Raw genomic sequence first — 12073 nt, 5'->3', positions numbered from 1 at the left:
AGTTCATTAGGTTCACCATGGTTCATTAGACCTCCTTACGTGTTTCAGTTCATATGTGGCTACATGTGAAGTTTTGAGCATATGTACTGAAGTGGGTGTAAATCATCACCACATTCGTTTTTATACGATTATTGAAAAAAGTCAAACTGATGTGCTGCCTCTCATTTGCAGGTAGGGTTCTTTCACAGTCTACTCCGGGGACTCCATCAAAGACCATAACAATATCTGAAAGTGGTGTTATTGGATCAACTTTAAATTCTACAACACAGACACCAAATAAAATAGCCATCTCACCTTTGAAATCGCCAAATAAGGTAAAAAAAAAAAAAAAGAATTAGCCACAAATGCCAAGTATTGTGGTTAATGACTTTATTTATATTCCCAAAGAATTAATAGGTATTTGGTGAATACCAGATTTAGTGATCAAGAATGTGTGACAGATAAAAACTTAACTCTAAACGCATAGTAACACAGTAGTCATTTTGCATGCTAAGATGATTTTCATGGCCCATGTGAATGTGGGTACAACATAAATCTTTTGAATGAAGTATTTTATGTAAGTATGTGATTCCTCTTCAGTTTATATTTGTGCACAATTATTTTCTTTGGGTCAGTCACAGATACAGTGACTGTAAAATGCTAAATGCAGGTTTTTTGAAAATAGGATATTGATGTCTTCTGCTTAAGCTGTCCTGGATTTTATAGAGAGCTGAGATTTTGCTGGGTAACAGAGCACCCAGAGTACTAGAAATTGCCATCAAATGCTGGTTACCATATTACTGGGTTAACACAGTTCACTCAAAGCATTTGAAAACTTGTCATAATTTGTTTTCATTTTAACAGTGTGAAGTACCTATCATTTTAGGTGAAGTAGGTAGTCCTAGCTCACTTTCCTAAAATGTACAGATGTCATTATATAGCACAGCATTTTGAAAAAAGTATATTGGAATGGATATGTTCAAGGGAAAAGCCAGGATTCTATTCTGTAAGGTGCCACCCTTGGGATTCTGGAAACACACTACCATTTGTACCTGCCTTTTCCCTTAACTTGTTACTCTATTCATGAATAGAACGAATGTTAAATGTTTGCCTTACATGTTTAAAAGGTCTAACTGTTGGCTTCTGTTTCAGTAAGACTTGACTATAAGGTATAAATATGGTATCTATTTCAGTTTATTAAAATTATCTCCTACCTGCATAATAATACAGATAATTATTTACTTAAATGGAATGAATTTAACAGAAATTTTGAGTGCTCACTGTTTTCTTCATAGTGATACGCTAAGCATAAAAGCATAGATAAGCTTTGAGCTTCAGGTAGTTGAGTAGGCAAGTTAGACTTAAAAGTTAAAAATTACTCTACAGGATTGTTACGGTTACGAGTGGATTGATGAGCTCCGCTGTGTGTGTCAGCGGCTTTTGTACAAAGGCTGCTGTTCCTAAAAGGTCCTAATCTGAAAGGTGGTTTGGTCCTTGGCTGTAGGTGAATTGAGGTAATACTTTACATGAAAGCATAAAAGCACGGCCCATGTATAAATGTAGTGTCGGGAGCTGCATTGCTTTGGTAGTGTGAAAGCTGAGGGTGCTAAGGTTGGAAGCAAGGTTTCGCTGCCCTCAGGGGAGTTTGGATTTTACCGTTCTTAAAGACTTGCTGTGACTTCCCATTGCTTCTAGGACAATGGGTCTCAACCTCGTCTGCACATTAGAGTCACCTGGGGAGCTCTGATAAATACCAAGGCCTGGTTCTTATCCCCAGGGCCTCTGTTTTAATTGGTCTGGAGTTAGGCCTGGTATCAGGAATTTTTACACTAAGTGATTCTAAAGGGGCAGCCTAGATTGAGAACAACTGCTGTGGGATAATGTGAAATTTGCATTTTTAAAAAGATGACTCTTGTAGCATAATGAAAGATAGTTTGGAGAAAGATAAGCCTGGATTGTAGAAGAGGCCAGTTAGGTTAGTTATTCTCAATCTTGGCTGCACTTGCAAAGCTCCTGGGGACCTCTTGGAAAACCTCATGGCTGGCCTCTGTGTGATCCCATTTAAATCAGTCTCTAGGCTGGGGCCTAGGTATTTAAAACAATATTTAAACATTTTAAGGTATAGGCCACACAACATTGTAAAGCAATTATACTCAAATTAAAAAATAATAACAATAAAGTGTAGGCCAGGGTAGAGAATCAGTAAATTAGATTATTATAGTACTTCAGATTCGAGCTAGATTAGTAGCTCAAGGGCCAGGGAGAAGAGATGTGTTTAAGACATGATGGCCAGGGTGTTCAGAAGAGAGAGACTCTGGGGGATGACTCCTAGATTCCTCACTTGAGTAACAAGAGTAGGTGGTGGCACTGTGGACTGGTATATGGGCTTATCTGACAGCATACGAGTAAGAGCTTGCTTTATCTTCCTTTTATCCTTGACTTTAGCCCTGTTGAATCTCCTTCCCTGCCTCTTTGACAAGACATCATTTTTACTATAAGAATGAGCCATATTGGGATGGTTAAACTCAAAGGTATGAAAAGTCGGCTCCAAACCTTACATCCAGTTGAATGAGGTAACTTACACCCAGTCATGACTCAGGGTCCGTGCAGTGGAGGGGTACTGTGTGTTACTTCACTCTTTTGCTTCCTCCCTCTTTCTGCATTTGGCTTCTGATTGGCAGGAAGATTAGAGGAGAAAGGACAAAGTTTTGCGTGACTGGGCCTGTTGTTGTCCAGCTGCCGGTACCCTCTGTGTGGCAGGTGTCCAAGTGTGGCCTTTCGAGTTGTGCATTCAGGATGGTTTCTGCAGGCCCCACGGTGTGCCCATGTTGCCCAGGTTCCTGTCTGGAACACACCCCAACTGCCTTTGGTAGTCTTCTCGCTCTCTCTTCCTCCTGTAGTCCACCTACAGCCTGTTACTGCTGAGTATCCTTCCTCAAGATGGCACATGTCTTTGGCCTAGCAAATGCTTTATCCCTTCCACAGCATCTCGTTGGCGAATGGGAAACCTATAGAACCTGGTGGTGGAAGCGTAGCTCCTCTAACGGTGGTCCTCTGTGTCCTTGCTCTGCTGTTTTGAAGCTCCTTCCAACCTTTTTTTTTAAAATTACTTACTTATTGATTGAGTTTACTTTTGGCTGTGCTCGCAAGCTTTCTCTAGCTATGGTGAGCAGAGATTATTCTTCACCGCGGTAAGTGGACTTCTCACTGCCATGGCTTCTCTTGTTGCAGAGCACAGACTCTGGGCACACAGGTAGTTGGAGCTCATGGGCTCAGTAGCTGTGGCTTTTGGGCTTAGTTGCGCTGAGGCATGAGGGATCTTCACGGACCAGGGATCAAACCCATATCCCCTGCATTGGCAGGCAGATTCTTATCTACTGCACCACCAGGAAAGTCCCTCCATCTAACCTCTTGCTTTTTACAGGCTGGGACCCATGTTCACATAAGGCCTAAATTCCTGGGGATGTATGTCAGGTCCTTCTGGTGGCTAGACCCAAATGGGCTTAAGAGTTCCTTTATCCCAGTATATCACCAGCCAAAGATTGAGATGACCAGTTTCCTAGTCTGTCCCAGAGATTTTCTGGGGGAACCCCTGCCCTTGTTCTCACTAAGGTGTAAAGCTCTAGTGTTATCTATGTTTATGAATTCACTTCTGTTTCTAGTCTGTTTTGTTTCATTTTCGATAGGCAGCAGATGGATAATAGGGGTACTGTCTTTTAGCAACTCACTCTGGCATGGATGGTTTGGTTTTTTTAGAGCATAGGGAGGTTTATCATTTGTCGTTCTCAGCTTTGAAGGTTGCAATAGAGCCACATTTTAAAACAGGAGAGAACTCCCTTATCCCTTTATCCTAGAGAGGAAGCAATAGCCGGTTTGGGCAAAAAGATAATGTTTAGCTCTTGGAGCTGTTTGTCATTGAAGTGCCCACTGCCTGTCTAAAGGAGGATGTCCATTAAGAAGCTGAATATAGGTAGTGGCTAAAACTGGGCATATGGATGAAGTCAGCCAGGGAGCATGAAGTTGTGTGTGGAGTGAAAAGAAAGGCAGGACTGAACCACAGAATATTAAGAGTGGGTAGAAGAAAAGAAGCCAATGGAAGAGAAGGAATGAGAGAGGTAGTATGAGAAACTTAAAAAGGGGGGAAGGGAAGATGGTCTCAAATTTCAGATGTTAAGACAAATCAGTCAATTAAGAAAAAGACTGAAAAATCAGGATTTGCTGGAGATGTCCTTGCTCCCATTAATCGAAAGTGGTCAAAAGAAACCTCAAACACCATCCTTCCTTCCCTGTCAGCACTCACAATCTGACCATCATCGTCTTTGAATCTGCCATGATTTCTCTCATTATTTATTCCTGTTTATATGGTACTGGCTATCATCAAAAGAGCCAGACTGCTCGATTACCTTTCCTTTCCCACGTCTGATCTCCTTGAAGTCGTCAGTATCTTCTGCCTCGTTACCCACTACCTACCCCCAGCTCTTGAAACCCTCCCCCCATATGGGGTTCATAAGCAAAATAATCCCCTAAACCCTCAACCTCTTCACCGAAGATCCCTTTATCTTTTTTCTCTAACGGATACCTGACTCTTCCTGATGGCACTGTTTCCCTTGAGGGCGGACTGTGCTTCTGCCCTTTATGCCATGGAGCCTGGAAGCGGGGACCTATTATGTGTCCAGATGTGTGTTTTGTTTCTGTTCTTTTCTTTTTAAAGTGCATGCATGCATGCATGCTAAGTCATTTCAGTCAATGTCCAACTCTGCGATCCCATGGACTGTAACCCACCAGGCTCCTCTGTCCATGAATCCTGGGATTCTCCAGGCAAGAATACTGGAGTGGGTTGCCATTCCCTTCTCCAGGGGATCTTCCCGACCCAGGGATCAAACCTGCGTTACTTACTTCTCTTGCATTGGCAGGTGGGTTCTTTATCACTACGCCAAAAGTGCATATGTATCTCAATTTTAAAGCTTCTTGGACCTCTGATTTATTGTCTTTTATTTTTGGAAAACTTTGGACCATATCTCTTCAAGTCTTTTTTCTGCCTCATTCTTTCTTGCTCTTCATTCTAGGACTCCGTTTTCCAAAGTGCTAGACTGAGATCGTTCCGAAGCTCTTGGATGCTCTGTTCTGCTCCCTCCCGCTTTTTCTTTGTTTCACTTGGGTCATTTCTATTGATCTGTCTTCAGATTAATTAATTCTTTCCTCAGTTGTGTGGAATCTACTTAAGGGCCCACTGAAGGACTTCTTCATCCCTGATAATTGTGTTTATCATCTTTCTATCATTTCCATTTGGCTCTCTTTTATAGTTTCCGTCTCTCTACTGACACTCCCCTCTGTTCATTGTGTGTTGTTTTCCTTTCCCGCTAGGCCTGTTAACATTTTGATCATAGTTATTTTAAAGCCCTTATCTGATGGTTGCAGCATTCAGGTTATCTTTAAGTCTGGCTTGCTTTCATTTTAGAATGCCATCTGGGCCTTTTTTAAAAAAAAAACAAGCTTATACACCCAGAATGGGGAAACTGTTCTATGAGAGGTGAATAACTTAGCCCAGCACTGAAGCTGGGTTGTTAATTCTTAGGAAACCTGATTAGAAAGACTTCAGGACAGTTAAATTTTTGGATACCTGAAGTTCAGAAAATGTAAAGATTTGTAGAGTTTGGGTCCTGGAAAATTGGATCAAAGAAACAAGGGTTAGAAACCTCAAAACCCTTTCTTTCTCACTAATTTGGTCTTAGAGTAAGTAAATACTCTTAAAATGTAAGGCCTGGTCACCGTTTACCTGATGTTGATGGGTTCTTTTTTTTTTTCCCCCTATCTTTATATTGAGCACAAATACATTTTCAAAATATCCTGCTCTTTACCTTTAAAAGTCTATGGAAATTATCCTGGACATCCTTGAATCTACCTTATTCACACTCTTGTCAGTTTTTCTCTCCTACCCAGGGGAGTGCTCCTCTTTTTTGGCCTTATTTGGCAAACAGGGAAGATCTGTTGGTAATTGAATCATCACATAGCCATTTAGGATGCAGAATGTACTTCAGTCCCAGGGGAGGAATTTCACAGCATAAGCTGTGTACAAATGAAAAGTTTCTTATTCCTCTGAAATCTATGACCAGTACAACTTCTTGAACTCTTTCTACTTCTGAGTCTTCTAGCTTGGGTAGAATTCTGTAAAGCTTCTATAATTAAACTCTAGATTCAACATTTTACTATAGTTGCTTTATCATTTATTTAACCCATCCTACTCTCCAGTAATCATCTTATTTTTAAAATGCATTTCAAAGTAAGTTGCACATATTCAGTATACTTCTCCCCCCATATTCCAAGCATACCATTAACTAGAATTCTCTGTTTGTTTAGAGGGTTTTCTTTTTTGTTTTGAGGAAAAATTCACATTTACTGAAATATGCAAATCTTAAAGGTACAAATATGCAAATCTTAAACACTCAGATGTTTTCAGCTAAAATGTATACATCTATACAACAAAAAAATTGTTAAGATAAAGAACATTATCACCACCATAAGAAGTTAATAACTAAAAAAATGTCTTTTCCTATTTCTGAATGTATTACGGTAAACAGTGCACCTGTCATGTGGTAGGTTTTGGTCATATTTCCTAGAAACTGATAAACAAATGACTGCAGATTATTAAAGATTATTTTGCTAGTAGTTCAGATAGTTTCCAGTTTTTTTCCCTACTAAATTGAAGGAGAACATAAGTAAGTTTATAAATCATTAGAAATAATTTTTGATGGTAGAATACAATGTGATTTTGGGTATAAAACTCAGAAGGAATTCTAAGTATTAATGTATATTATTATACGTTAAATATCTTTCTGTTCATATATATAGATTTATGAAAATAATGTTTTTCAGTGTTTACTTAAAAATAGAAATAGAATTGATGCTGAAATCTCACTTTAGTGATATATAATGTACATTTATGGATACAGGAAATGATCTTTTAAAATGAATCCCATCAACTTATGGAGCGATGCATTCCAGTAAAATTTTTTTATTGTAATGATCACAGTTTGTAATGTATTTGTTGTTTTCAATGTATACAATAACTGTATTATGAACTCAGTCAAGACAAAATTATTTAACACGTAGAGTTTTACATAAAGGGTAATGTGTGTGCTCAGTCATGTCTGACTCTTTACAACCCCATGGACTGTATCCGGCTAGGCTTCTCTGTTCATGGGATTCTCCAGGCAAGAATACTGGAGTGGGTTGCCATTCCCCTCTCCAACATCAAGGTGATACAAAATGTTTTTAAATCTTCCGTTTATACACACCTTTTTGTTTCATAGAATTATGATAAAAGAATTTCAAGGATAAAAATGTTACACTAGAATAAAATTTTTAGAGGACATGGAATTCAAACACAAGTTCATAGAGAAAATGGAATAATGTAAATTTCTGACTGCTGAAGAGTTCTTTATTTATATTTTAAAAAATATAATAGATACTGATGAGTATCAAATCACTATGTTGATTTGATTCCATTGAATACATTTTAAAAAGTAATGTGACAGTTTTATTTTTTAAATGCTAATATTTATAATGGGCTAGAAATTACAGTAAACTGAACGATGTGCTCAGTCTCCCTGAAGGTTATCTCCATTCCAGCCAACTGGAACAGGGAAAAGTCAGGGAAAAGGTACATGTTGGTAGGCTTTATGGACCGGACCAGATGCATGGTGCATTTTTCACTTCACTAGCTAAAGGTCTTGTGGCCTTACCTTGACTGCAAGGGAGCCTAGGAAATGTAACCTGATTGTATGCCTAGGAAGCAGAAGAGAATATGGATTTTGGTTAGCAGTAAGCAGTTCTATAGCGTAATTGTCCATATATAGAGTAAGTAGTGCTATATTAACAAATTGACATTAATTAGGCAAGAAACTGGAAAGCTGAACAATAATGAAGATTTCCTGTTATTAAGAGTCACTCTTGGAGACTTCCCTGGCAGTCCAGTGGTCAAGTCTCTGCACTTCCAGGGCAGGGGGTACATACAGGTTGGATTCCTGGTCAGGGAACTAAGATCCCACATGCTGCATGGTGCAGCCAGTAAATAGACAGACAGTCACTCTTTCCTTCCTGTTAATGAATGGCTATCAGTAGGTCAGTGTGCTGGGTCCTGAGGCTGTGAAAACTATGGAAGAGCTTACGGTGCTTGGTCAGACAATTGAATGCATGTAAAATAATAATGAACAATGAAATAGGTGCTAAGTTGTGTGTATAGGCAAGGTGAGGTGAAACTAAAGAGAAAAGAAAAAGAAGCCCTGGCATTCCTTCATTTTCCACTCAGCAATACGTTCCATGTGTTAGGGGCTGTACTCTCTGGGGAAATAGAACAAAAATAGACGTGTGGGACCTAAAGTCTGTGGAGGTGCAGGAGGGAGTGTGACAGAAATGACTTTAAGTGATAACAAAAATATAAAATTACAAAAGCTCAAGTGATGACATGAGCTCCTATATAAGGGGATTCAGCTGCAGTTGGTATGATCAGAGAAGGCATCCCTGAGCGAAGATTTTTTTAATGGGTAGAATTGGAGTGGATGTCAGCCACAAGAGTGAAAGATTGGAGGTAAAAATACTTAAAATGTATAAATATGTATACCTGTGAGAGTACATGCATACAGAGTAGTAAGATAGCTACTCTGATTGGAATTAGTAATCCTTTGCAGGCAGTGGAGAACATGTAAGGATAGGGTTAGATTTTGGATAATTTTCAAAACCAAGCAAATTTAGACTTAATTTTGTCATTAAATGGAGACTTATAAAATGTCTCTAATTACTTAGGCAGTGTTTGTGTGGTAGAGTCAAAGCAGGTAGAGATGAATCATGAGCTGATTTTGAATTTGTTTTACATACATCCAGGTAAGAAGTGATATGAGCAATGACGTTATTGGGAAGTTGAGAGAACAATTTTGGGACAGAAGTTTCAGAAGTTGATAGCTTCTGCTTTTGCTGTGAGTCTCTTAAATGAGTTGGGGATGGTCCTGTGAGTACAGTTTGAAGTGAAGGGGATCTGTTTTCCTGATAAACTTTAACATAGGTTGTTTCAAGATTGATTAAGAGTTAGGGTGACTGCAGGTTCTAGTACCATTAATTCAACTGCCTGAGTTACTTTCTAGATAAATATGTTTCTCATATCAGCACCCATTAGCAGAGAATTTCTTTTCTATGTTACTATGTTGGTTTTGTTTTTATGCTTTTATAATTAGTGATGTTTGAATGCCTGTGGGGTCTTGTTGCAATATTATTAAAAACTTTTTTACTATGGAAATTTATAATATGCTAAAAAGTTAGAATAGTATAATTAACCCCTGTGTACCCTTCATCCAACTTTGGAATTGTCCACTATTATGTTATCATCTATAACACTTCCCACTTTTTAAAAAAGTCAATCATTTTATCTGTAGGTATTTTGTTATATATATAAAAGATAGAGACACTTTTTCTTTTAACTTATTCACATTCCATTAATGCCATTAAATACCTAGTTAATTCACATTTCCGCAGGCGCCTAAATTTTTACACTCTGCTTGAACTTGGGATTCAGAAAAGTTTGTGAATGATTGCTGTTTCTCTTAACTTTCCTCATCTTCCTTTTTTCCTCTTGCCCTTTAAAAAAAAAATCAAGTTGTTTACATCCTATATTTTTCATAGCCTGGAGTTTGCTGGTTGCATCGCTATGGTGCCATTTAGTTTTGAGAATTTCTGGAATACAACTTGGATGACTCCTATATCTTTAGACCTTAGCATGTGTTTTATAGGTATTTTCTTCCAGTCTTCGGTTTGTCTTTTTATTTTTTTAACTGTCTTTTACAGAGCAGAAATTTCAGTTTTAACGAAGTTTGACTCATCAGTTTTTTCTTTCATGGATTGTACTTTTGGTATTGTATCTAAAAAGTCATCACCAAACCCAGGGTAACCTAACTTTTCTCCTGTTATCTTCTAGGAGCTTTGTAGTTTAGTTTTATAGTTTTAGGTCTGTGATCCATATGTGAAAAATATCAGATCTGTGTTGAAATTCACTTTTTGTGTGTGGACGTCCTGTTGTCCCAGCATCATTTGTTGAAAATATCCTTTCTCCATTGAATTGCCTTGGTTCCTTAGTCAGAGGTCAGTTGGCTCTATTTGTATGGGTCTACTTCTGTGCTGTCTTGTTTATCAGTCATTTTTAGTTTGCCAACATAACTGATTTAAAGATCTCAAATAGATTTGTATTTTTAAAAATTCTTCATACTTGTGTGTCTTCTGGACTCTTCCTCTGAACTCCGATGCTCTTTGGGTGGTTTGTCTTTTTTGTTTGTTTAGGAACTAGAACAAGCTCATAGCATACTATGTAAAGTACTCCTTTGTTATCAATGTGGTTACAAAACTTTTTCTCAGTTGGTTTCATCTTTTTATTCTTGCCAGACATTTTGCACATTAAATTTGTCAAAATAGTGTCTTCAGTTGTGAATTTTGAGTTTTTGATCTATGCTTAGGTAAGTCTTCCTTACTCCCAGTATTTTATTTATCCATTAAAAAATTATTATCTGGTTTTATGTAATTATTTTCTATATAATATTTTATTACAAATTAAGCACAAGAACAAATAGATTTATTCTTGTTTTTTAAGCATGATGGAATGGTTACATTTATATTCACCAGTCTACCAGTTTGATCCTGACTGATTTATATAACACATCTTGCAGGATGGGCATCTAATTTTTATATTGTGGTAAAATACACACAGCATAAAATATGCCATCTTTGTATATATTTTTAGGTGTTGAGTTCAGTGGTATTAAGTGCATTCATATTGTTCTGCAGTCTTCTCCACCATCCATCTCCAGAGCACTTTCCGTCTTGGAAAACTGAGGCTCTGTACCCATTCTTCCCTCTCCGTAGCCCTTGATAGCCACTAATCTATTTTCTGTCACTGGGATTTTGGCTACTCTGCTTCATAAAACTGAGATGATAGATCATTTGTCCTTTATTTGTTATTGGCTTATTTAACTTAGCATAGTCTCCTCAAGGTTCACCAGTCAGAATTTCCTGCCTTTTTAAGGCTGGATAATGAATGCTCCATTGTATGTATATTCATTTGTGGAGGGACACTTGGATTGTTTCCATATTTTAGCTCTTGTGATTAATGTTACTATGAACATAGGTGTACAAATATCTCTTGGAGACCCTGCTTTGAATTCATTTCTTTAAAATCTCTCTAATAACGTGGTCCTTTTTTTTACTGAATTAAAAAAAAATTTTTTTAACTGAAGGATAATTGAGTCATTTCTAATAAGGTGTATGAACCTAGAGCCTATTATACAGAGTGAAGTAAAAAAGAGAAAAACAAGTATTATACATTAATGTGTATATATGGAATCTAGTAAGATGGTACTGATGAATCTATTTGCAGGGCAGCATAACTATAATTATATATTATAATTCCCTGGTAGCTCAGCTGGTAAAGAATCTGCCTGCAATACAGGAGACCCTGGTTCGATTCCTGGGTTGGGAAGATCTGCTGGAGAAGGGATAGGCTACCCACTCCAGTATTCCTTGGGCTTCTCTTGTGGCTCAGCTGGTAAAGAATCCACCTGCAATGCAGGAGACCTGGGTTTGATCCCTGGGTTGGGAAGATCCCCTGGAGAAGGGAAAGGCTACCCACTCCAGTGTTCTGGCCTGGAGAATTCCATGGACTGTATAGTCCATGGGGTTGCAAAGAGTCAGACACAACTGAGTGACTTTGACTTTCAGTTTCAGTGGGATGCAGACATAGAGAACAGAGCTATGGACATGGGGGAGATGGAGGGGGTGGGACAAATGGAGAAAGAAGCATGGGAGCATATACACCACCACATGTAAAATAGACGGCCAGTGGGAATTGCGGTACGGCTCAGGGAGCTCAGGCAGGGGCTCTGTGACAACCTGGAGGGGTGGGTGGGGGGAGCGGGGAGGGAGGTCCAAGAGGGAGGGGACACGTGTACACCTGTGGCTCATTCATACTGATGTACTGCTTTTGACTCTTTTGAGTGTATACCCAGAAGCTGAATTTCTGGATCCTATGGTAATGCTATGTTTAGTGTTTTGAGGAACC

The 12073-nt window shown here is 38.5% G+C and overlaps 1 protein-coding gene across 10 annotated transcripts in view; it reads left to right on the top strand.

Annotated features, from left to right (window-relative positions):
* The window catches only part of LIN54 (lin-54 DREAM MuvB core complex component), a 61831-nt gene that overhangs the window by 26030 nt on the left and 23728 nt on the right, over nt 1-12073 (top strand). For 8 of the 10 annotated variants that reach the window (XM_043447788.1, XM_043447780.1, XM_043447782.1 and 5 more), the window contains exon 4: nt 172-314. The exons of the other annotated variants lie outside the window; for them this stretch is intronic. In XM_043447788.1, the coding sequence (XP_043303723.1) occupies nt 172-314 (143 nt within the window). The remainder of the gene's footprint in view (nt 1-171; nt 315-12073) is intronic. 10 annotated transcript variants of the gene reach the window in all.

Source organism: Cervus canadensis, chromosome 26 (genome assembly GCF_019320065.1).
Source record: "Cervus canadensis isolate Bull #8, Minnesota chromosome 26, ASM1932006v1, whole genome shotgun sequence".
NCBI lineage: Eukaryota > Metazoa > Chordata > Mammalia > Artiodactyla > Cervidae > Cervus > Cervus canadensis.
The sequence above is the reverse complement of the archived record's forward strand: the minus strand, read 5'-3'. Positions and strand labels throughout refer to the sequence as shown.